Genomic DNA, 26,238 nt, shown 5'->3' with positions numbered 1-26,238 from the left:
AAAGCAAGGTCAGGTAACAGCCTTCCTCCCCTAGAGAAGCTCCTAAAATTGCAGGCTTCTGGCCCAGCTCCACCTTGCTTGGCTCTGCTTGAGCCATCATCCTCTTGAGCAGCTTCCAGAGGAGCACGGAGACACCACACTTGCTCCTCCAAGGGACTTTCACTGCAAACAGTACCGTTCTGTTCTCTAGGTCATCCGGATAAAGGACTGACAGCTTCACGAGGCGCCTCTGAGGTTTTATGTCTCTAAAGGACTTTTCAAGCTCACCTCTGCTTAAGAGCAGCTGCTGGGTGGGATGAATAGAGCTAAGAGAAAGAGGGCAGGTGGGAGGTGGTGGTAACATTCATCTTTATTAGTTAACAGATGCTCAGAAGCCCTGGAACAGGGTTTTCAGACAGCAGGTATGTTCCCTGGGGAACTTCCCCACCACCAGTTGCATCTCATATCACAAAAAATCCCTACTCTGAACTCCATGTGGATAAATAGACTTTCTTCACATAATCCATAAAACAATTTCCTCCCACCCACAAACCAAAAAGTTACAGTATATACACACACATATAAAAAAAGTTGTAGGGACAGATGGACAGCAAATCTTTGAACAGTGTAGAAAAAACAGGGCAAAGATCCCTCACTCTGGAGGGGGCAGAGACATACCAGCCATGCTAGAACCCTTGGTACTTTATGCTGTTCACTATTTGGGTATCAGCCCAACAGCTTCTCCCAGCTCCTGGCCCAGCCAGTACTCCCTGCAGCCCAGCCCCCAGGGCTCAGACTACCATGAGTGACAAAGTGAAACCTCAGCATCACTGCTTTCCCAAAGCCTCACCTCCCATTTTACTGAAGCACAGAACTGCCCACGTGCTGCACGCAGACCTGGAGAAATGCAAGGTAACTCAAGAGATTGCCACAGGCAAGGAGTTTCTGTATTTTAGGAAAAAAACTCCTTGACAAGGAAGACAGCATGAGAGCCACAGAAGAGGGGAAAAAAGTCAGGAGGAGGCAATCTACTCCCCCAAAACAGGATCACTGGTAAGCTCATGAACTTGGCAATGAGCAATCAAAATGTGTACAAATCAAGAGCTGTTCTGCACACGTAAGGTACCCGCTCAAAGCCAAAGCTGCTGCCACCAGAGTGTCCCCTACACTGATTGGACACTCTTGAGAGCAACCTCTTCCCCTCAAACAATGAGCTCCCCCTCCAACCACCGACTCCAGGAAGCAAGGGACACTCCAGCCAGTAGGACAGTACTGGCTATTGAAGCTGGGTGTCCACCAGCCATTCCCCAAACAAAGTGGGGGAGGTAGGCAAACACCTTCTGGTCCCCATGCTTTTGTCCACAGCTACAGACCACAATCACTGGGAACAGGCTTTGCTGGGAGATAGGTTTCTCCTGGCCCCAGTTTCCATATCCTTGAAGCCAGGCAAGTCCAGGACTAGCATTACCTGTGTTCAATTACTGCAGCATGCGAAACGGCCCTCCCAGATGCCAAAAGACCCTGTGCAAAGGGAAACCACAAGCCCTTATCTTTCTCCTCTCATTTTGAAGGAGCTCACGCCTCTCTGCAAGAGCTGGATACATGTAAAAGCTTCTTGTAAAACAGTCCAAGTTTGCAGGAGCTGGGCAGTACAGGCTTGATTGGGACAGGATGGGTTTGGATGGCTGCCTGTATCTAAATGCTTTGAGCTGCCAACATGGAGAACATGCCGGCCATACACATGGAGGAACAGCAATGCCCACTTGCCAAATGCTGGTTTCCACTTATGCACATGTGAGAGGGCAACCACTCTGCACTTCTTTGGAGAGATGCAACAGGAAAGGCAGAGAGAAAGAGGGCGAACCGTTCTCTCCCTGTCCCAAATCCACCTCCCACTCCTGGAAAGTCACAGGCAATTCAACACCTGCAAGTCAAACTGCTTGGAATAGCAACGGTAACAAAGCTGGGAGACTTGCACCCTAAACCAGTGCCTTCCAAATCCTGCAGAAGCTGTGGAGGAGTTAGAGAAGGTAAGGAGAAACACCTGAAGACAAGTTCTGGGACTGGGAGTTGAGTAACATAAAAAAATTGTTTCTAAAAATTGTTTCTGCATCAACAAAAAGGCACCAGAGAAGCATTCACCCTTCATGCCAAGTGCAGGGCACTGCATGTCTACCTCTGCTGCCACCCAGCACCAGATGACCAGGGATGCCAAGGTCTTCTATCAGGCTCTGCTTGTCGCAGTCTGCCACAAACCCACCCCCTGCTGAAAACTGGAGGCAGCTATCACAGGAAAAGACGCATGAAGCAGAAGGGAAAGGAAATCTGCTGCATTGTTCCCCATGTTTTTGTAAAGCCACAAACATTCCTATAAAAAAACCTGTATAAAAACTGTAGAGAAATTTTCCAGGCAGTACTGGCCCCAAGCGATACTCCCAGAGCACCTAGGTAAGTTGGGTCTAGGGGGCTTCAGTTTCCTGACACACAACTCAAGGAAAGCTGGTGCCTTCCCCTCTCTTTTGGGAACAGCCTTAGGTCCCAGCAGCCCCATGGGACAAGGCTTGAACAGATCCTCTGCCCTCCCCAGAGATTTCCTTTCTGCAGAGGTGTTTGGAAAGGGAACAAAATACCCCTGAGGACAGACACGGGATGTGCCACTTCTCTATGTCGTGGGCTTGTGGGCTTCTCTCCCAAGCAGGGACGGGTGATTTGTGTTGGGGCAGCGCTTCTCAACAGCCCCAGGCATAGTGACAAAAACCACGACTAGACAGATTCCTGCTGCAGTGCCTGAGAACAAGCAAGGAAGCTAGTAAAGCTAAACCTGGGGCAAGTTTAGAAAAAAATAAAACCCAAAACCCTCCCTCCCTCTCCCACCCTATCCTGATCCCACCAGCACAGCCCTAACCTAGCACTTTTTCTAAGGTCCAGAAGGGAAGTCCAGGCCGATGCTCAACCAGGCTGTCTTTGCACAAAGGGAACCCCTGCCGGCGTTAGGAGGCAGCGATGGCCGTGCCCCCACTGAGCTTGACGATCATCTGCTGGCAGTCGTTGCAGGAGCGCTTGTCCCCCACCTTCTCCAGGGTGCGGGCAGCCTCGGCCAGCAGCACCGCGCGCTGGCCTGGCGACGACAGGAAGGACAGGGGGAGATGGCGGCAGGCCAGCAGGATGGCCGTGGCTCGCTCCCTTTGGCCCGGCAACGTGTCCAGTTCACCTATGGACAAACGATGAAGAGAGAAAACCCGTAACAGAGCTACCACCTGCATGAGAAAACCCCACCACACAGGCCCTCAACTGCTTCTCCGGCTGGCATCCCCTGGCTGAGCCAAGAGCAGGGGGCACCCTGAGGGCCTTTAGGCTAGCAGAGGAGAACACTGAGCTAGAGTCATGTAGGAACTGTCAGTCTGGTCTTCTACAGAGGCAGTTCCTTTCAGCTCACTTCCTAGGACTCGACCCAACATTGCCATTCCTGCTTCCCATTCCCTTATATCTTTCATCTTTTGGCTCTTCCGTTTAGTATTCCCAGCTTCTGCCTTTGCACTGACTGCTCCAAACCCCAGACTGTCAAGTTCTTTGCACTTGTAGCTTCATGAAGGCAAATGTTTTCCAGTCTGTTTGCCAACACCTCCAGCCCAGGGCTCGTAGCTCATGTTAGCTGGCTTGTAGAGAACATGGCAGAAGCATTTCCTTGAGCCACAGGCTGATGGCAGCTCATTATCCTGACACAGCAGGAGACACTGCAGGTTTTATCTATGCCCCCACACCTTGCCCAAGCACTGCCCCCTCCCCTCCCAGTCCCACATGCAGTGGGTCACTGCCTGGGCCCCAGGGCTGACCTTGTTTGCTGCTCTGGGGCGTGCGCCGCCTCAGGCTGTGCTCCAGCAGCTGGTGGGTGCGGGTCGGGCTGGCCCCTGCCATCAGGCGCACGGTGGCCTCGTGGAGGAAGACCTGGAAGGGAAGGCAAGATGGAAGATGAGAGGTGGGCTGGCACAGGGATGATGTTGTGGCTGAACTGTCATCCCTCAGCCACGACATTTCAAGAGCAGAGCACTGACACCTTGACAAAAACAAGAGACCCATTTCCACGCTCCTCCCTCATCTTTCCACCTGTCTCTGGGGAATTTGCAGGTCAGGGCAACCATGAGGAAGGGGAAAAAAAATTGACACCTAACTGTGAGTGGCCTGGAAAGGGGGAGGATTGAGAGCAGGGAACAAGGTTGAAAAATCTGAGAGCAAACTTGGCACTGTGGTCCAGGCAGGATTCTCAACCTATGCTGCTAGTGCAGTGCTTTGGTAACAGCATCAAACTTTGGAATCTAGAGTTTGGACAACACCAGGACAACTCTCGTGTCCAAATATTAGACTCTACTTCCTCAACAGAGGCTTAAAAGTAGATAAACTGAAGAGAAGCGGGGAAATGCCAAGAAAAGCACCTGGGGCTCTACAGATGCAGAAGGCATTTGACCCTCCAGCTACTCAGCAGAGCCAACACAGCTGAGGAAGCTTCCTTCCACACTCCCCAGAGGGACAGACCCAGTCTGAAGCCACCTTAATAGACAGGATGCCATGGTTTTGGCAATACACATGTGCTGATGGTTTTCCATGCAGAAACTAAAGGGGATACTTCCCCACATGCACTGAACTCCCACAGGAGCCTCCCTCATCCCCCACCAACAGAAAGTACAGAGGCTGGTAGTGGAAGAACATCCCACCCCAAGTATCCAAACCACCCAAGCTCAGATACACCCTGTGTTTCCAAGGGCACCAGCTTCCCATCACTCCAGGAAGGGCTGTAGACAAGCTGGAGGTGGAGCAGGCAGGGAGGCGAGCCATCACCTTGCGGTAGGCGGGTCTGAAGCTGTGGGCCAGCTTGCGCAGGCTGCCCAGGTCGCGCTGGAAGCCCGTCAGCTCGGGGGCTGAGGCGTGGTAGGTCTCACCCAGCGCCTGGCTGGCGTTGGCCTGCTTCTGCCACAGGCTGGTGCGGAGCGAGAGCAGCAAGTCACAGGCCAGCAGCTGGATCATCTGCAAGAGCCAAGATGCCCAGGCACAGGCTTTTAATAACACATAGCACCGGGTGAGTAACAAACTACATGGCTGCTGACACAGCCCATGGGAAGGAACCACAGCACCTCCTGTGGGGCTCCCCTGCCCTCCCCCCGCTGTGTCAGCCTACCACAAGGCACCAAAGGGAGCAAGCCTTTGCACTTTGCCCAAGTGGCATCTCTGGACCAAGACAAGGAAATGTGCCAAGGGCACATTGCATCAATGTTACATGCCCTTGCCTGCACCTTTCACAGGGATCAATGCTAACAAACACAAACTGATCCCATGGAAACAGCCTCCTGCAGAGGTTTTCCTGCCCAAAAAGTGACACTAACTAGTGGAAAAACAGCAAAGACAGCCGTGCCACCTGCAGAGAAAAAAAGAGGCAGTCACGGCACAGCCGACAGCAGCTGCCAAACCCCTTTTCCCCATCTGCTGCTGCCCCCTAGCACCGCTCCCGGCTCTGGGAGGGCTCTCTGCCTGTGCTGCTGAACAGAGAGTGCCTCTGTACTGCACTGCAGAAACATTGCACAGTCACTGCCACAACATGCAATGCAACTACAATGCACTACAGCTGCCACCCAGAACGACGAAAGGGACCAGAACCACGTCCCATATGCCATGGAGGGAAGCTCCAGTTTTATGTAATCCTGGAAAGAAGAGAAACAAGCCCCACACAAACTCAGGAGTAGCACAGCATAGTCACACTTCTGTGTCAGAGGATTCAAACATTCAGACCACATGAGTGTGGTCTGAAACAAGCAAACTTGACTTAGTGATTTCCTGTTTTACAGGTATCACCAAGTTGACCTGGAGGAGAGAGATGGATACTTTCCATCTCTGCAGGGCCAAATTCAAACTGGTCAAAGCACCAGAAAGGGGTGACAGCTACTGGCACAAGAGGAGCAAGAGCTGACAACCATGCCAAGGGAGACAACACTGTACTTGTGGCTCTGCTTCCCCATACAGCAGAAACAGAACAATGGTAATGCCTTTTTCAAGGATAGGGAAGAAGCCTCCCCTCTAATCCCATGATCCACAGAGTGAATGGAGAATGCAGCTACAACAGAGAAGCGACACACCTGCAGCAAGACCAACCTTACAACCAAGACAGACCATGTGTTATCTCAGGCTTACAATGCTTACATTGTTGAGGACAGTGCTGGATGTGCCACTGCTCATGTTGAGGCTGTTCCACAAGTGACTGCTGGCCCTCTCACAGTGACCCAGGGAGCTCTGCTGTCCATCTGCCTTCCCAGACAGAGAGGCCTGCATAGCTTTACACATGTAGAAGGTAGCTTTCACCAGGGCATTCCTGAAAGAGAAAGCAGGTGGCTTTCAAGCAACACCATGTCATGCTGCTACAGCATCAGCTTTCACTCTCCCACCTTCAAGAGATATCATCACTCCTTAGACAGAAAAAAGATGACAATTGTTCCTCACCTACACACAAAGAACAGAGAAATAAGAGAAAGCTGGCAAAGATTCTTTAGTACAAAAGAACAGAGATGGTGATACCATCCTTTCCATCATCATGTGAGTTTTGGTTGATTTTAGAAGGTGGGAGACTATGCAATTAGAACAAAGCCAAAAGACATCCCTAAAGAAGCAACTATGACTGTGACTTCCAGTCCACAGCTTTACTATCAGTCTGCAAGCCTTGACCTACACGTGAACTACTGAGCACACTGGCTCTTGCAGAGCACAAGAGACATGCAGCTCCAGAGCACAGGTAGGTGTGACTCTACAGAACAGCACTGGGGAAGGAGTCACCCCTGTTTAGAAGGAGCAGCAGTTTGAAAAGCGTACGAGGCCTACGCACTCTGACATCTCCAGGGACTTTGGCATGCGCTCCACTTCTGCAAAATGTGACCTCACAGCCGCATCGTCCCCTCTGAGCCAAGCGATTGCCATGGCCACGGCTGCTGACCACCACCGGCACACCACGTCGGGACCTGCAAAACAGAACCAGCGCCTGCAGCACCTGGCTCCCTCACACCTGGGGAAGCGGACCGGTATCACAGGCCCTTGGCAGTGCCTTCCTCTGGGATTGATGCTAATGAGCCCAAACTGATCCCATGGGAACTCAGCCACCCATGTGAATGCTGAAATGTGCTGCAAGAACACAAAGGAACTTGGCAGCCTGCAAACACCCTACATCTGACTGCAAGCAGAGTTTTGGATGGCATGTTTGTATCTTGTCAACAAGAATGTATTCCACCATCTTGTCTAGAAATTTGTTGACTTCCTTCCTGACAATGATCTCCACTCACCACCCCAAAATAACAACTCCAATCATATATACACTCATGATTGGCACTGATCACCATTAAGACAGTACATTGGGTTCCCTAGAGAATTGCCTTCATTATTTAACATCCCTTCAAAAACTTCCCAAAGCCTGCTTAGGGCAAAAGGACATATGTTCTGCTACTCTAACCTGCTTTTCAATTCCATGGCAATACTGACCCAAGAAAAGACTTCCCTTTAAAAAAATAATTATTTAGTTTTCCTACTATGTTTGCTCTATACACTTTAGGTACAGCACTTAATCTGTGTCTAAAGCTGCACCAGCATCCCAGTGAGCTGCCAGGTGCCGTCTGTACCAACACCAAGCTAAACAAATATTCCAGCAGCCTGTTACCAAGCCAGCCCAGATGAGCACATGGCTCAGAGGGATTCTGCAGCCCTTGCTGTCCCACTAAATATACACCAAGGGACCAAACAAGCCCTCCCAATACATGCCCAGAGCTTCCTTACAGCAGAGGCTGCAGGTCTCTAGAGATTGAGGAATATATCCGACAGTCACTGTGAAAGTGGGGGCAACCCAGTTCAATAGGTAATTAAATGGAAAAAAACCCTTCCTGTACTTCAACTGCAATGCTGCTGTGTTTGTTTATATGCTCCACCCTTCCTCTCGCTTTGCATTGCTAGGAGCAAGCTCTCAGGCGAGGGCACAGGGTTCAGACTGGAAATAAAATATTGCCCAACAACACAGATAGCAGCAGTCCCTGGCTGGGCACTCAGCATTATAACACAGAGCCAAATTTATAAGCCTTCTTAATTACTTTCTTCCAGTCTGAGCTGTGGTACCACACTGGCATGCAATCAGGCCTCACTCCAAGGACTGCATTTCTCCTTGACTAGAGTTTGAGAGGCAGCAGGGAGAGGAAATTTGTATTGGCAGTAAATCCTGCATCTGAAAGTGCTTCAGTTCTGCCAGACTTACCCAGGGCAGACTTGAGTACGGAATTGCTGGCAAAGGGTGGGGCTCCACTTCCCATTGAGTCCAAGAAAGAGTTGAGCAATTTCAGGTACTCCATAGCACCCGAGAATTCACTGAAACAAGGAACAAGGCAGATCTTTGCTATGCTGTCAAACAGAAAATACCAAGGCACTTCTTGTTCACAAGTCATGTTTAAACAGTGCTGAACCTTTAAGCCCACAGAAAGTTCAAGCTCTACAAGTAACACAACACTGGTGGACTGAAGAGACCACCCCATGAATAGAAGTGCAGAGCAATGCTCTGAGAGGAACAGCTTCACACCTCCCCTTTCATGACCTCCAGCACAGAACTAGATTTAACCTCAAGGCTCACTTCAAACATAGACATACATTACAAGCTGATTATAGGCTCCTTTTCAGTGCCTGCCTCCAAAAGAGGCTGAACTACGCCTCTCTGATTATTTGCATATATACAAATATGTAAGAATGGAAGTGACAGTATGTTCTCAGCACTGGTCAGAGAAAATAGCATATGCAGCAATGACCTAATTTAACTGGGACATGCTACAGATGAAGGTCTTGAGCTCCCACCCCTAGAGTGGACAAAAAAGCTTGCTGCTGTACTAGATCTAGTCCTTCCCGTGAGGAGACAGGACTTCCACAAGTATAGTGACAACCCACCTCCCTTATACAAATCCTGTTACCTTCTCTCAACAGCAGCATCTGATCACCAGCAATTAAACCAATCTGTTGCTCCTTCTCTGCCAGGAAACGGACGAGATTGGGAAAAAACCCAAAGCTACAGACTATTTTTCCTACACAGGTAGGGAAACTGAATAATCTTCCCATCTGAGGCTTTTACCCACATTTTCTGGGGACACGATCCTTACAGAGCTTCCCATATATGTATGTTACATTTGCCTGGCACCAGCATATCTGGAGATCAGCAAGAAACAGTGCTGAATTACTAGCAAAGGCTGGGTTCCTGCTTCCTGCAGAGTCCAGGAGAAAGCTGGACATGGTTCAATACAAAAAGCTGCTGTTTCCCACCTATTTTCTCTTTTCATTTGGTGAAAGAGCTTAGAGACAATGACAATTACGTTCAACATAATCTTTCCTCCTCTTGCCACACATCTGTTTGGTTCTTCACTGCAGGTAGATGTCACACTCAGTCAGAAGAACACCCATGCACAAAGTAGCAAGCTGGTGGGTTCACTCTCTGACCTGCCAGACCATCACACTCTAAAAGCCCCAGACATAGGTCCTGGTCTATAGAAGAGGTAGGTGCACGCTAATTTTTGTCCTCCCGAACATTAAACTTTGTCTCAGCAGAGAAAGTGCCATCCATTTAGTCGAGCAATCAACCAGAATTACCCCAGCTAACACCAGAAATCCCCACCACTCCCAGGTTCACCTTTGACTTGAGAGGTTTTAATACCAAGAGGCAGAGCTTACTCTGCTAATAAACAGTGGTGGTGAGACTAGCATTGTCATTCCAAGCCTTTAACAAGGACTTAACCAAGCATTTTGCCCCACAGCACTTGGTCAGTGGTTATGAGCTCTGCCTCAGAGCCTGCTGCTGCAGCCAGCAGTGCCCAGTGGGCCACACATACTCACCATGACTCCTCCTCCTCTTGTCCTGCTACCTCTTTCCTAGTCTGAGGCTTCACAAGTGAATCCACTGCTCGCTCTAGCAGGTTCTCACAGAATGCCTGATGGACCTGTGCAATGGGATCCGCTAGAGAAGAAGGATAAACCAAATAATTTAACTTGCATATTGCCCCAGACACCTCCAAATACACTCAGAAAGAAGAATCAAAATGTAGGAAATAGCATAATGAAGAATAGTAGAAGGAAATTCTCAAGAAACTAATTGAATTATTTAGAGACTAAGTTTTAGGGCTTTTTTTATCCTTTCAATCCCCTTGTAAAGCTGCAGCCTTTGACCAAAGATCCCTCTTGCACTTCAGCCTCTCAGCAGAACAGTGACAACACTGCTCTGCAGAGGATAAACCTTGGTCACCTCAAAGTCACTCCCCAGACATTCAGGGTCACCTCTGGGTTGTGTTCCAGCATATAAAGACACAAGCAGTATGACACAGCATAGGATACAAAGGGTGGCAAGCCAGACCCTGCAGGCTGAGGAGACATCTCAGCTTCTCATGCCCTCTCACCCATCAGAACCACAAGCAGGGTGGGGATAAAAGAACACTCTCAAACATGACACCCACTTTTGTCCCAGACAAGAGTGGAGAGAATGTCTCAAAGTGCCAGGATGCCCCACGCTTGGGAAATGAGTGTCTCTCACCAGGATTCCTCTGCGTGCAGTACAGGCTCTCCTTCGCAGCAGACTTCACCATCCAGCTTCGCTCCACAAAAAACTTCTGTCCCAGGGGGTGGCACAGCCAACGCAACGAGTCAGGAATGGCACTTCGCTCTGAGCTGCACAGGCTCTGAGCTTGGCTGAGAAAGTAGCTCTGGTGAAAGGAGAGGGCAAGATTGAGAACAGTGAGGAAAGAGCAGCACCACCAAGGACAAAAATCATATCATAATTGCAGGTCATATTAGAATTGTAGTGCTAGTAGATGCCCTCTCCAAGATACAGCAATGCCAGCTTCCAGGCTTTCCTAGATCTGTGCTTGAGGGTGTGATCGGGGAAGATAACACAACTCACCGCCAGGAAACCAAGCTTGCCTCCACAGCGGGTTTTCAAGCCAACTGCAGCTGTCAGGTGGATTTCTGCCATTGTGCTGGGTGGGATTTTTTCTTCTGCACACTCAGCCAGATTCACAGCACACAATGCCATGTGCAAGCCCGAGTAAGCTGAGCTGGAGGGAAGTTTACCTGTACCAGCAGGAGAAGGAAAAGTGTTAATTTTTAATCAGTAGTACCAGCTACTAAATACTATCACAATTTGCAGGGCTACTATCCTAAAGAAACAACAAGAACCTATTGATAAGAGAAGCTTACACTGCTGTTGCTTCAGCTGTTCTTACAGAGTTCTTTTATTGCATGAACCAACAACTAAACCAAACAATAAGCCTCAACCAATAGCTGTTGCTACCAGCACTAGAAGTAAAAAGTGCACAAACAAGACTAATCAACCAGTAAATGATGATGATGCAAAAAAAAGACCCTCAACACTTCCTGACAAAATCAAAAGTCAAAGCAACAAGCACAAGATCAGAAACCAATACTGAGTCCTTTTCCCTAAAAGACCTTCATGGCCTACAAAAAAATTACACTCAACAATCTAATAAATCCATAATTAATTAGTTAATCTGACTTTGAGATGCTGCAGATGAAATTATAATTCTAAACAGCACTGAAACTAAACATTTGAAATCCCAGTCACATAATCCTGCCATCAACCAATGAACCTGTTGTGTTTTATTAAGTGCCTCCTAAAATTTGTCAGGCTAATTTCTAACAGCAGCCCTCCCAGAGGAGGGAGGCTGTAATGCTCTCCCTGTATGCTCCAGGATCAGCTGAGTCTCCTCATTCAGGAAAACCAGACAGTAGATCTGCCACCTCTGCTCCCACCTGTTATGTGGAGCTGATGAAGCTTGTGATACGCCAGGGCAGCATCCCGAGCACTGGTCTTGGCCTCATCCTCGAATCCCGCAGTGGCCTCCCTTGCCCGCCACTGATGAGAAGTCCTCTTCAGCAACCACCGCACCAGGGCCAGCTTCTGCAGGCTGTAGCGGATCACATTCCAGGACAGGCTGCAGGCCAAGTCCAGGCGGGAAGCTGGCAGTGCTCGCCCGAGTACTGACAGGCAAGTCTGCAGGTTTGACGCAGCTGCAGCAAAATCACCCTGCAAATAACACAACAAAAGGCTCAGCAACAAAAATCGCTATCAGAGACACTTTGGGACCTCCTTGGCACTGTGAGCAAGGCAAACTCATGTGCAAGTCAGGACAAGATCTTTAGCAGAGGGACATCAACATAGAAACTGAAAACATAACAACAGTTTACACCAGCTTGAAATCTGGCCCTAAATATACTTTCTACACGTGGTTCTGATCCTGTACTCCCTGTGAGACACATCAGCACTAGATGAAAAGAGCTTCCTGCCTTGTCAAACACCATGGAAATTTCAGGGTCCCTCAACAATATGTTGCATGTAATGTTATGATGTTGGGATGTTGGAGGACACAAGACAGATGATGGACTTTGGACCTGGTTAACATAAGAGATTTGATAACAGGATGCCTTGGCAAAAGCAAATGGAACTTTGAAAATTAGACCTAGATTGCAAGAAGATTAAATCAAGTGGGTTTAGTGGAAAAAGAAAATCCCATTTAACTCTGCAAGCAAGAGATGATGTTACATGCCTAAATTTGTGTATGTGATTTTAACCTAATCACTGTAGTACAGATTACTAGTCTCCCTGAAATAGTATATAAGCGTTGTATCCCACAATAAAATCAGATTCTGATCACCAAGTCAGTCTCCCCGTCCCTCTCCATCGCCGATATTACAATATAATGTTTCCTCAACAATAAAGAGGACTTCCAAGAGGCTAGAAGACAGCAGACAGATACAGCAGAGGGCCAGATTCTGGACAAAACCCAAGATGTTGCTGCCAGAAACTAATACAAGATGCAGTAGCTAGCAACAAGGACAGAAATTAGGAGCCTCTTCCATCGCTTCCATGCCTCACTAACTTAGGCTGAGTAGGACAGTAATCTGCTCAGAGCAACCTGGCAACAGCTTCTCTGAAATCACACAGGATGATCCACTCAAGGAACACAGTATCTTACAAGTGCCACTGCCTCACTGGGAAACATTTACCCACAATCCCATCTAAAAGATGCATTTGATGCAAAACAACAAGTCAACTTTACCCGTGCCAAATCCAGGTCCGCTTGCTTGCGGTGCCTCCAGAAGGTGACCGAGGACCTTGAGTGCAGCCGGGTCACTGGCTCTCCGTGCACAAGGAGCTTTATAAACACACTCAGTACAATCACTCCGTTCACGAGCCACAGGATTAGGGTGGGCATCACCCAACCGAACCAACCAGCTGCATCTACAAAGGATATCCCAAAAAGGAAAGTTAAAATCTAACCTGGACACCAAAAGCCTGGCAATACAACAAGTGTAGACTCCAAAGGATGGCTTGCTATGCTGGCCACGTGTTTAATCAGCTTTTGCAAAGAGTGCAGTTCAATCAGGAAATGCCTATACCAACACCTCTTAACCCAAACTCCAACCCTCAACATTCCCAACTAAATGATTATTTTAACAAGATTGATGTATTAAAAAAAATGATCAGCACTTAGTTTTCCAAGAGCTGTCTTCTGATTTTTCTGTAAGACACACTCACAGGTACTCAGTACTCCAGTATCATTTTCCAATCTTTGTCAAATTTACAAAGCAACGCTGAGGAACCATATTTACCAGTCAGGAAAACAATTGCATGCCTACAGCATCCCCCCACCCTCTCCTAAGCTGAACTTTTAACTATGAATTTTAGGGAATGAGTGTATCAACAAGCCCAGTTGCAAGACTCCATAGGAACAGTGTAGTAATACTTTATGATTAAGTGACAAAAATCAGTCAGTTACTTTAAAATCAAAGTGAACATGCTTCAAAGACTGGTGAAGACAGGAAGACACCCCTTACCCTGAACTACTTTTCAAGGCTCTATGCCAAAAACCCAAGCTGCTGGGCTACAAATAGGTGCCACCTCAACCTCACCATAAAACCATGGCTGGTTTTATGCAAGAAGAACACTGGATGTGAATTGGAGCCACATCCAAGCTGGCTCTCCTTCCATGCCCTGCCCCGCAGTTACTGCCCCTCCCCACCCACTAAACAAAGGTTGTACAACTCCCTGAACACACAAACCCATCCCACTAAACCACAGCCACCCTTCACTTTGTGACCAGCAGCCTTCACAGCTGCAGGTGGCTTTTAGGGAGACTGTAAGGCTGGACATCCCCATGGCCCAAACCATGCCAGCCCTTTACCTGACTCGATGGTCAGCACATTCCTGCCGGAGCCATGGCGCACCAGGCTGTCGGACTCGGGGCTTCCTCGCGCGTCCAGGAGGGACGTCAGTGGATTGAAGGAAAGGCAAAGGAACGTGAGAGCGCACAGGAGGATTCGAGAGCGATCCACCATACCAAGCGCCACAGGAGGAGAGTCAGGCTCATCTTTAACCTTCAAGGGAATAGGAATGGAGAGAAAAAGGAGAAAAACCCCAATGTTTACCATTCTGGAGCACAAAAAATGTTTATGCCGAGGAAGGGGTAGGGAAGAAGGAGAAACAGAACATGTATAAATTTACTTTTGAGCTCCAGATCAGCAAGAACTCCAGTAAAGCTTTTCTTAAGTTAATAAGATAAGGCTGAAATATTTGACTGTCTTCAACTTCCTTCTGTGTTCAGTCATGTCAAGTATTAACTGTAACTGTATCCCTGGGTTAGGCTAGGATTAACCTTTGCTGCCCCTACTCTTTTGAGGATCTCCCAGAAAACCCACTTCTGCGGTATCCATAAAACAAACCCATAAGCCCAATACAGCTAACAGCTTTTTGTCACTCTGATTACTTATGGTCTCATAAACCACAACTGATGTCATCAACCATTTCCAAAAGTTCAGAAAGTTCTTCTGCTTTACTCACTGGACATACATATCCTGGAAAGCCTTGGGCTTCTTGAGTAATGAACATGCATTCTAAGTCCACAGAGAGTGTACAGGGGCTGAAGGATAAGTACAGTTCTTCCAGCAACTAAAGGTAGGGCTCAGGTAATACAGCTCAGGAAATAGTCTCAGTAATTTAAAGAAAGATAAAACACAAATATGCACCCTCCTCACCCTTAAAGAGGATCTCTAAGCCCTGCAAATCAGCTTGCCAGATGTCTGCTGGTTCCACTCTTGAGAATAAGAACTCAAATTCTGGCTCTTAAATATCCTGAAGAAGATAGCTTGAATTTGACAGTTAAAGTCACAACTACCTTTGCATCATCAAGGAGAGGGCTTCCTGGCTCTGAATCAATGGAATAGGGAGAGAAGCCAGCCGGAGATCCTGAATCAGAGGCTGGAGGAGACATCAGCAGCACATTCTGGTTGAAGTCATCAATCTTCAGGTCTACATCATTGTCAACCAGACTGCTCAAGTCAATGCCCTTCAACAGCTCTGAAAAAAATCAGAGTGCATTATGTACATGTTTCTCCATCCTGACTCCATCCTGTCAGTAGCTCTCAGATTGGCTCAGTCATCTGGAGTAACACTGGCCACTATCAATACAACCTCTGTGAAGGATAGGAAACTACAAGATACATCCTACATCCATGCTGACTGCCTCCCATCTGCTACAGAGCCTCCACAACTTACTGTTTTTTTGGTTAGCCAGCTTCAGAACCATGTTCTCCTGCCTCAGCTTATGGTTAGCTTGCTGCAGGTATTTAATGTAGTCAATGGCTTTTCTCAGGACTCCAGACTTGTGCATCTGTAAGGAATTAAATGCACAAAAAACCAGTTTATATTAAGAGCACCAAAGGATCACTCCTGCCTGTAGGAATACCACAACCCTTTGTATTATGTGATGAAAAAAGAGCATAAAGGACTCTCAGCAGTTGCAAAGGAGCCATTAGCAGAGCATGCTCTGTGGGCAAGGTATCAAAGATGGACAAGGATGAGGTCTCTCTAAGATCTTTTAGAACAGTTCAAGAGACAGATTAACATCCAAGCTACAATGGACTTCCCACCTAGGTTTCAGCCAGAAATAGTCTTTTGAAAGCACGACAGTTTGCAAATGAAGTGGATCAATTCTGGGACAGAACAAGCAGCCTGATCACCGATAAATTCTGAGATAAGTAGTTCCCTCCTTGCCTTACTCACTTGGCCATCTCCCTGCAAATCCCTGCTTCCAGCAGCAGTGGGCAAGTTTATCTTCTAAACATAAGCCAAAAGTACTATGAAGCCACTGCACAACACACATGTTTTCAAAAGCTTCCACTTCCAGCAATAGGTGACTTCACTAGTGCACTGATTTGCGCAGTAGGCACAGGAGGTATCAAGAATTCTACTGCCTGCCTCACCAGCACAAGGTAAAGCAAGTAGGAACAAACCCTGAATATGTGGTGCAAGAAAGCTTCCAGTATTTGAGCAAGCAGGAGTTTTTACAGCTCAGTGTCTACAGGAAATAAACTGGAAAGCTCTGTAAACCCTCATCCTTACTGCAGTCACATGGAAAAGGAAACTTAATTGAAGCAAGATCTGGTTTAGCAGAGTTATCAAAACATCCACTTGGATATTCTAGCTAGAGGGCCTATTTTAAGTTAGACCTAATTAATATAAGAACAAATGCATAAGGTATAGCTTATTTTCAAGAAACAGTACCACTAGCATAGTAAAATTAATATTTTACAGATGACCCTTCCTGAATACAATATGGAACACAAGTGATTCTCACCAGTCTTAGCCCAACACACATATACATGCCACTAACAGCTGCATGTACTAAATGCTTCATTTGGTAGAGCAAATGAGCACCTGCAGACAAGTATTTGTGACACCACATTTGCACTTATCTCCCATCTTTACCTTAGCATCTGTCCCCATGACGAGGTCCTTCAGCTCAATGATTTTGTCATTTATGGATGACCGGTAGCGCTTTTCAATGATGTTGTGAGTTGTTCTCCTCTCTCCTTCTTTGGGTGGTTCAGGTTGCTTGACACCGCCAGGAACTTGTTTGATAGGCACCTTTTCTTGTCCCACCATCACTGGCATTGTCGTCAAAATGGTCCCATTGCTTCCAACAAGGGTCTACAAAGACCAGGCATAACAAGTGTCAAAAGCAATCAGCCAATTTAGATAAGGTTTATGATGGCAAAAGAAGGAATAAACAGGAATCAGGAAAAGTTGGTACAGCTCAGAAAATGTGTGAGATGCCAAAATCCTTCCGTCTTTCTTGGTTGGCACAGCAACACAGGAAAAATATGTCACTCTGGCTCCCACACTGGTCACTGTGGAATAGGAACATCTCTTGCTCTCCAAGCACATCAACACTTCTGCCAGTACTATGCTCTGTTCATCCACTTAAATAGAGAAAGGGACTAAAGCTCCTCCTTGTTCCCACAATCTTTACACTCCAAGTGTCAAAATCCACCTTTTCTTTGGACAGTCATGAAAACAGCAACAGCCTACACTACTTCCAATGACACAAGCAACAACAATGCTGGAAAGGATCCAACTATGAAAAAACAACCTTTGGCTTGAGGAACACAGTTCAAATTGATTTGAATTTCATTAGATGAAAAAAAAAACCAACCCATAAGCTATAAAAATGGCTTAATATGAGGAACTAAGACTAATGAGTGATGTACAGCAGAATGGAAAGCTCAAACTTGGGCATCTAGATGTAGGACAGACCATCTAAGCAAACTAAGGCAGTATGTACTCAGAAATAAAAAATGATGAATCCCACCAGAACAGCTGCACAGAGGGGCTCCTAGGACAGCTGTAATGAAAGAAAGTTCAGACTGCTTAATCCAGCAAAGCGAGATTTAGAAAGGCACATGTGCTCTCTGAATTACACCAAGGATCAGGGAAGCAAGTAGCTATGGAGAGTAAGAGTTATTTCTGTCAAGAGACAAACATAGTAACTAGCCTAGAGCAGCTAGCCATGAGAATAAACTAGTAATGAGCAATTTCAGAAACAATTTTGACTGAAATAGTCTTCTAATTGGGATACCAAAAATTAATTCAGTTTCACTTCAAGCTGGAACTTGACAAATAAGTTAATTTAGGTCCTATACCTTTCCTTGGCTAATATCCACCTAATTTCAGTGTGTTCAAACATGCCTCAGATATACACAACCTCGAAAGCCTCAAGTTGTGTAAAAACACCATCTAAAAGCAAGCAGATTATTGAAGATTTTAGCCTGGCTGCTAATAAGTATCTAAGAAGCCTACCATGCTATTGCAAAACAAGTCAAAATTTAGATCCACACTGAAAAGCTTATCTCCCCCAGTAAATATTTATACAAAGATATCTGTTCAGAACATACACGACCATAATAAATGTTTCTTTGGGGGCATAAAGTTCTAAGACTTGATTAGGAGTGGAGGCCATGAAGCACAATTGCCACCTCCAACGATTATGACAAATCCTCCCTGCAAATGCCCTCTGAAAAGTAGTTTAATTAGTTGTCACAATTAATATACTACTATTAGACACTACTGAGAGGCAAAAGAAAGTTCCACAGGTATTCCGAGCAAGTTAGCTTTTGGCTTCAAGTTAAAAACTAGACTGAGTTTTTAGGTCATATTCCTCGTAGTACCAGAAAAAGTTAAACAGAAATGTGCCCTTGATCTTTGCTTACTGGCCATGGGAAGGCAGCCAAACAATACAATCTGTGTATTTACCCTTGACAGAAACAGGGTATTACTTGCCCTGGACGTGTCTACAACAGCCCTCAAACCCCTCAAACCCCCTTCTTGTCTGTGCCACTGCAGAACACTAAGGCACAAATCTCTTCCTTGTGTTCATAGGAAAGGACATCAGTGAGGAGAGGGATGGAAGGACAGCCAAGGGTACCTGCAGAGCTGTGGTCTGAATGGGAGCAGTGAGTGCTGTCAGTGCTGGGTTCTGTACTGCAGCCATAACAGGATTGCCATCTGTTTTCAGGGTTGTCAAGACCAGGGAATCCGTTTTTATGATCTGAGGTTGGACGAGAACCTAGGTTGAAAAGAGTTACAGGTGAAGAGGAGAGCAGGCTCATATTTCCCTGCTGATCTCAGTAGCCAAAGGTAATCACTGACAGAGCTGTAATAGCTTTACAACTCAGTGGCTGGCAAAAGAGCAAGGTGAGTATTCTTTTGACTTGTACCCTGCATCACCTGGATGCTTTCCAATGCAAACCCTGAGTAGGAGACAGGCTGAACAGCACTGGATAGAGTGGGGCAGAGGAACAACTGGGACAGTGGTTTTCAAATCAGTCCCCAGAAGTAAACAAGTATATAAAAACACAAAAGAGCTGATGGAAAAGCTGCAATCCCCTCTCCAGTTACACCTATAATTAGCTCTCTACATTAACTGTCTGAGTATTCAGTCTAACACAGCTAGGACACTCTGCTTTGGCAAATACCCATAGTAGCTTCTCCCTGCAATTTCACTAAAAGGATCTGTGCCTTTAACACCAAGCAGATCAAAATCCACTGTAAGTTATTTTGCTCTTATTTCTTTCAAATATCTTGTTGATTCTGAGAACACCAGAGATGGCATAATACAACTGAACCACAGCAACTTTGTCATACTGAGTCTCATAGACAAACAGTTTTCTTTAATACAAAGATGCACAAGAGTGAAAAAAAATCACATGGCACTGTTAAACAGTAAAACTATTTAAAAAAAAACATGACAGAAGAATTAAAAGAACACATTCTACTATCAACCAGTCCTTAAAAGATGTGGTAGAGGTGATGGATATGCAAAGAAGGCGGCAAAAGTCAAAGAAAGCCTGTTCAAGTAGTTTTCAACTGGGTTTGGCAGTACCAAGTTAAAAAATAATTTTAGACTGCATTTAGTTACTGTTTTACTGAAAACAGTTGCTGAGCATTGCCCAGAAGTCACATCACATCTCACAACCAGGAACTCTCACATATGACCTGCATGAAGTAAAACAATTCTGGGACACAGGCTGGCTAGAATCTCTCAGGTTTCTAAACCTCTCAGGTTTAGAAACATTTGTGCAGAAGCAATCCTAGCCAGGATCGCCAGCCCTACAGCTTCACCACTTCTCCCCAGACAAGCCAGGGGACCAGACTCACAAAAGCACTTCCTTGTTCTGCTGGATCCCCCCCATCATGCTGCATTTTTACTTACTGGAACCTGCTGAACCTGTGGTGCAGCAACAGTCTGGACCGTGGCAGGCGTTAAGGTCTGGATGGTGCCATTGGCAGCCTGTGTCAGCACTCGCTGGGCCTGCACCGTCTGCACCTGCTGCTGGATCGTCACCGGCTGGACCTGTGAGGATGTCACCAGGCTCTGGACCTGAGGCTGGAGAACTGAAAAGCAGAAGAGATGTAAGAAATGGTCAAGAGACACACATCCCCCTCCTGGAGCCTGGAAATGCTCCTAGCATCACCCCTCTTCTTTCCACTGCTTCTTAGTAGGCAGCATTAATCTAACACATCCCACATGTTGGGAAACGTCCAGCTGCTTTGGTGCTTTCTGCAAGAGGGCACTGCACCTCGAATAGCAGCTTTCCAGGAGGCACAGAGGATCAGCTAAGAGAAAATGGAGCCAAAACCCTTTAGGCTGACAGCACAGGACTCTGCTTCAGTGGCATTATACAGGCCATCCAAACTGCACTTTCCCACTCCCCCTGCTCTTGGTGGACCATAGGATCCTATCCATCATGCAAAGAATCAAAACCTACTGAAGAGAATCAAGTCATCCAGCATTCACAAAGGAAGATTGCTAAATACTCCTACAGGTGTGTCTGCTCAGTGCAGGCACTGAGCTCCATAGTTTGGTAGATAAAATGTGCCTTCATTCCAGACTGCTGTGTGGGACAGACTGGATCTGCCCAGCATACACATCAGTGGGAGGACAGGGTTGCCAACAATGATGTTTTAAGACATCTTTTCTCAAGCCTCACAAGAGCCATAGGGCAGAAGGCCAGGATGGAGGAGAGGAGCAAGACAACAATTATAGTAAGAGGTTGCACAAAAACACTTAAGATCTAATTCCTGACAATTTCTCATGCTCCCCAACTCCAAAGCCACACAGGTAGGAGAAGGGACACCCCACAGGCAGCACCACAAGAAAAGGATCATCAGGCTTGTCATGGCTGAGGATGCACTTGGAGTTTGAACAGTGATGCCATTTCCTGCAAGTGCACCAGCACATCCACAGCCTGAGCATCCTGGAATCTCGTGTGCACCAGGCACACCTGTAGCCTGAGCACCTCAAGCACTACCTTGGAAGCTTGTGGCTGCATTCTGGTAGATGACTGGCTGCTGGATAATCCTGGTCTGGGGAGCAGAGCTGAAGGTTGGTGTGATCATGACGGCCTGCTGCTGGAGCTGAGGCTGCACCGAGGGCCGCGGCTGCAGGACCGGGGCCGAGCGAGGAGGGGCTGCAGGCGCCGTCTGCGCCGCTTTCACCGGCAGGCTCTGGAGCTGGGGGGATGCAGGGGGTGCAGGGAAGGTCTGCAGCTGCACCTGGCTGTAGGGCCGCTGCAACTGCGGCTCCAGGGTCCCGCTGCTGCTGCCGCCGCCGCTGCTGCCCTGGAAGGTGCTGGACAAGGGATCCATGAACAGGTCTGTGAAGTCTCCTCCCTGGTTATTGACAAACTGCAGCATCTCTGCAAAACAGAAGAAAATTTGTTCAACGCTATTTTGTCACCTGCATACTTTGACACCTGCCATTTACATCATGGAATTATGGTGTGTGTACACAGAAGGGAGCTCTGGGTCCTTCAAAACCTTCAGAGAACGTCACACCAATACAACACCTCCAGAGAGAGACCAGGATGTGGCCAGCAACAAAGTACTGCTGCTGCTGTTCGGGGCAAAAAGTAAGACCCTCCCTCAACACTTTCCAGAGAAGAAGATCCAAGCACAGACTAGACTTTAAAACCACCTCCAATATATATCTAAAATATTAGTCTTGTTCCATCACTCCCCTTCAGTCTAATCTTTGCAGAAGGAAAAAACCAAGCACCTCTACAATTCCAGCACTAACCATTCTCCCACCCAACTTCTGGGAGCTTTCAAGTCCCCTGTCTGTACTGCCCCACAGAGTATCTGAAAAAGGAAGAGACAGGATAAGAATTCATCTTATCTCTCTTTTACTTACAAGCATAACAAAAATTGGGGAAAAACCATAAAAGGAAACACCACTTTATAAAACTGTGCCAGGATAAATCCATGCATGTGTTTAAAATATCAGAATAACTTTTTCTGTTGGTTTTATGCCTGCAATCACTGCACAACAGGTTTTCTCCATCCCACCTTCTCCAGGATTTTATGAACCCACATCAAGAAGCTCCTACTGCAACACTATAGGCCTTTCCCCTAGAGGTGAACATTTCACAACCAAGAGATCATTGCTCACAAGCAGAGCTTCTTCTTCCCTCCATCTAATCCAATTTAATACCTTAAGACATGTGAATGCTTTCCCTGATCTGTGTGCAGGCAGTGGCATGAGGAATCAGACATTCTTCCCCATCCCAGGACCTGTCCCTGCTGCACTGGCTCTTCCATGGTTTTCTGAAAGTCCTTTATCTTTTCTTTCTGGAAACAGGAAAAGAGGGGACCCACAAACCTAAGAGAGATTATATCAAAATAATAAATATGGGTTTAGGAAGCAAAAAATAGATTTCTTATTTATAGGAAAAAATACAGCAAAAGGCTTCTTACACCAGGACCTTTCTCATTCACAAACCCCAAAGGATGTCACTGCTGTGATTTATGAAGTAGGTTTGAAGCAGTAAACTTTTGACGAGAAGTTTCCATGGATTATATCCCAGCAATAGGAGGGCTATTAATTTTTCAGCTCTCTGAAATGCCACCCACACATTATCCAATTAATTTGTCTGACACTCCTTTGTCTGAAACAGAGCAAAGGGATGAATCCTCCTCCAAGCCTCCTGCTCCCTCAACACACATTTCAACATATTTCTGTGACACTACCACTCTTCCCTTTGGATAGCAATCCCTCCACACCCTGACACACATTTAAGCTCTGGCCATGACCACTGCTCTCAAGAACTGGAGTCTGTTGGAGGGAAGAGCTTGGGAGGAGATGTGTCCTCCTGACCTGTTCACAACCTGACACTAAATGGGGACGCACAGCTCCCCCAGCATGAGGCAGCAGTCACCCTCAGGGACCAGCTGGACCAAACCCTTGTCTCCACTCTTCACTAGAGGAATGAAAGATTTTTTTTTTTTAATGCATTGCTTTAACTGGCTTTCACAAAACTGTTTCAAGTTTCAACTGTTTCAAGATCAATATCTAGCTGGATATTAAACAGCTCTTCACATTCCAACTGACTTCAGCTAAGCCCATTCCAAATAACCCTCACTACAATAAAACTGATAATCCAGACTACTTCCCAAACTCTGCATTTGATGGTATTGCTATTTCACTATCAGACAACACAACTACAATTAGGGAATAAACAAATCAGATGAGATTTGCTCTGGAAGAGTAAATTCCAGCATAAGAACAAAATTTTAAGCACTGTGTTTTAAAGAATGTTGTGTTCAATGCAGCAGATTTAACAGATTCTTTTAAAAACCACTCCTGCTCTCACAAGTTAAATCACATCTTTATGACAGACTTAACTTTGACTAAATGCAAGAAGTCTTAAACTTAATTTTTAAGAATTAAGACTGCCAGGAAGTCTGGCACTCTTAATTAAAACCCACCTCTTTTAAAGGGCTCAAGAGCTTTCCTAATAACCACACACAAAAAATTAAAAGCGAGAGAAACAGACAACACCCAAAATCTAAATCTCTGCTTTTAAAAACACCTTTGCCTACCCAGAAATCAGAATATCTACACTGACTGTGAGAAACCTCAGGTGCTTCTGGAGCCATTAGTGATAAACCAAGTGTCACCAGAGCACTGGCACCGTCTGTGCCAGAGAGGTATCTCAGGCCCTAAAGCAGAGTGACCTTACTGCAGAACAAAATCCCAGCCCAACCCAAGGCTAAAAAATGTCAACAAGGTACTACAAAACCAAAACCGAGCCCACCAAGGGCTTCTGCCACTTTCATCTGCCCAGGGCCTGAACACCTGGCAGAAAGGCAAGGGCTGGGCTTCAGCTGCCTCTCCCAGGCAGTGGCTCAGCTCTCCAGCACAGAGGCTGCTCTTCCTCACACTCCTGGAGGTGCTGTGCTCTGAGAAAAAGAAAGCAGCAGAGACCTCAACCTCAATAGACAGAAACAACCTCTATCCTGAACCCTGATGTGCTTTGACCTCCCAGAGACTCAGACCTTGAACTCTGATGCTGCCCAGCAGTGCCCGCCAGCAGGAGATGCCCATGGCTGGTGGAACAGCTTGTGCCGGGGCAAGAGGGAGAGCCTCTTGTGCCACTCTTGTGCCCTGTCTGGAAGTATGAGCCCAGTGAGCAGTGACATCCCAGAGCACATCCACCACAAAAAACCAAAATCCATGCAACAGGCAGTGAGGAGCCCCCTCAGTCTGAACAGGAGAGGAACACCCACAAGACGACTTTAAAACCAAATGAAAACCCATGGAAAATTTCAAACCCTGAGATGAATCCATGATGATGCACAAAAAAAAGCAGGATTGTCACGTTCTTCCCCTGCCTTCCCCAGGAAAATCCACCCCTGGAGGTGGGGAGGAAAGTGAAGCTCGTTTTCCTAAGTTACTCATGGCTCTGAATCACACCTCCCAGGGCACACCTCAGTTCAGAGGCATCGCTGGGTTTATCAATTCCTCTCAGTTTCCGTATGGAACCTGAGACCTCATTACGTGGTGCTCAAACAACAGCAAACACCTCCTCCAATGTGCACTATCAAACTTCATGAACAATAACCAAGCCCATTGCACTCTCATAAGGTACATTCTTCTTTTATAATCAAAGAAAAAAAGGAGTATAAATTTCACCCCAAGCTATGTGGCAAATCAGTGTCAATTAGAAGCCTAAAAGTACTGGTAAAATTTCATCTCCCAGCTGCTAAACAAGGATATTTTGGACACTGCCAAAACTGAGCTCTGTTTGGGATTACAGCCCAGCAGAGCAGTGAGCTAAGGCAGGAGCTCATCTCCACCAGCCTACAGCATAGACCACACCGAGAAATGTCATTTTAAATGGGGTTTTCAGGAGCTGCTCGGTGTCGCCAAAAATACACATAAAATAGGCGTCACACGCAGGCGCTTCATTTCGCTGCACTTCGGTGGAAAACAGGGGTTTTCTCACAGGTCTGCGCTGTGCCAGCGATGCAGTAAAGTTTTAGAATGACAGGGAAAATGGGAAATTTAAGCAGTTAGAGCTGCTGGGATGCAGGAGGGCTTGGAGGCTCGGCCTGCCACGGGCACTAGTGGAGGCACAGCCTCAGCCACCGTTTAGCACCTACTTTAAAGGAGCCACGAGGAAACACGGGGGGACCGTGGGCAGCGCCGCTCGCCCCGCGGGTCAGCGGCAGGAGCAGGGAGACGGGGGCAGCGCTTTCCCCGACCCCTCCCCACGCCGGCCACCGTGGAAGGGCGGGCTCGGCAGCTCGGACCCCACACCCCCACGGCCTTCCTGCGGCTATGGCCTCCACTCCAGGCGGGCGGCAGCCCCACGAAAGTCGCTCAGAAGCGCTCCCCTGACAGGGCAGACACGCGTGGCCGCTCCCAGGCGGGCGCTGCCCGGCGGGACGGGCTCCGCTGCCCCGCCTGTTCCCACCCGGGATGGTGGCACAGGGGGATGCCCGCTCCCCCTGCGCCCGTGGCAGCCCGTACCGCGTGGGAAGCGCCCCCACCCCGAACACTCCAGAAGCACGATCCAAGGACCACCTGCCCACGCCTCCTGCCCCGGCAGCCGCGGGCCCGCGCGGGCAGACCCGGGCGCTCCCCCCAACACGCGTGGGGAGCCCACGCGCGCCGTCTCCACCCCATCCCCCGCTCCTTCCCGCGGCGCCTACCGTCGATGTCGCCCAGGGTGAGCTCGTCGCCCAGCTCAGTCAGGGTGTCCATACTCTCGGCGGCCAGCTCGCCGCCCTCCATGGCGCAGGGCCCGCCGCCGCCCCGGGCGCTCAAGCGGAGGCTGCTGCCGCTGCCGGCGGGCACCGCCGACCCCGCGCCATCTTGGGCCGGCCCGCGGCCCCGCCCCCGCGGCCCGGGCGCGCGCGCCCCCCGCGGTTTGTTGTCAATGAGACCAGGTCGGGCCCGGCCAATCGGCGGCCGCGGCGGCGCGTGGTGTGATGGCGCGTCAGCGATCAGCAGCTGCCATTAGCATAGCCCGCCCCGCCCCCGCGCGCTCAATATTCATGAGGGGGCGGGGCAGCGCCTTGCG

General features: G+C 47.8%; 1 protein-coding gene across 1 annotated transcript; it reads right to left on the bottom strand.

The window, feature by feature from the left end:
• Positions 1–331: 331 nt before the first annotated feature.
• Positions 332–26,094, bottom strand: SREBF2 (sterol regulatory element binding transcription factor 2). Its single transcript, XM_071423012.1, has 19 exons — positions 25,868–26,094; positions 21,184–21,570; positions 20,085–20,266; positions 18,798–18,938; positions 16,802–17,023; positions 15,590–15,704; positions 15,210–15,391; positions 14,220–14,412; positions 13,095–13,276; positions 11,788–12,061; positions 10,919–11,088; positions 10,553–10,721; positions 9,862–9,982; positions 8,249–8,358; positions 6,842–6,974; positions 6,166–6,334; positions 4,813–4,998; positions 3,813–3,924; positions 332–3,190 (listed from the first exon to the last, which is right to left on the bottom strand). The coding sequence occupies exons 1-19, from the start codon at positions 25,947–25,949 to the stop codon at positions 2,970–2,972; spliced, it is 3,351 nt and encodes a 1,116-aa protein (XP_071279113.1). The 5' UTR covers positions 25,950–26,094; the 3' UTR covers positions 332–2,969.
• Positions 26,095–26,238: the final 144 nt, after the last annotated feature.

The sequence above is a fragment of the Agelaius tricolor genome, unplaced genomic scaffold (assembly GCF_023055355.1).
Source record: "Agelaius tricolor isolate 1412-34295 unplaced genomic scaffold, bAgeTri1.0.p SCAF_3, whole genome shotgun sequence".
In the NCBI taxonomy this organism is placed as follows: Eukaryota; Metazoa; Chordata; class Aves; order Passeriformes; family Icteridae; genus Agelaius; species Agelaius tricolor.
The sequence above is the reverse complement of the archived record's forward strand: the minus strand, read 5'-3'. Positions and strand labels throughout refer to the sequence as shown.

Coding starts and splice junctions, on each gene's coding strand:
- SREBF2 (XM_071423012.1), bottom strand. CDS start 25,949: ATGGAGGGCGGCGAGCTGGCCGCCGAGAGTATGGACACCCTGACTGAG. Junction 21,571..25,867: donor CACCCTGGGCGACATCGACG/GTAGGCGCCGCG, acceptor TCTGTTTTGCAG/AGATGCTGCAGTTTGTCAAT. Junction 11,089..11,787: donor TCATCAGCTCCACATAACAG/GTGGGAGCAGAG, acceptor CTGCTGGTACAG/GTAAACTTCCCTCCAGCTCA.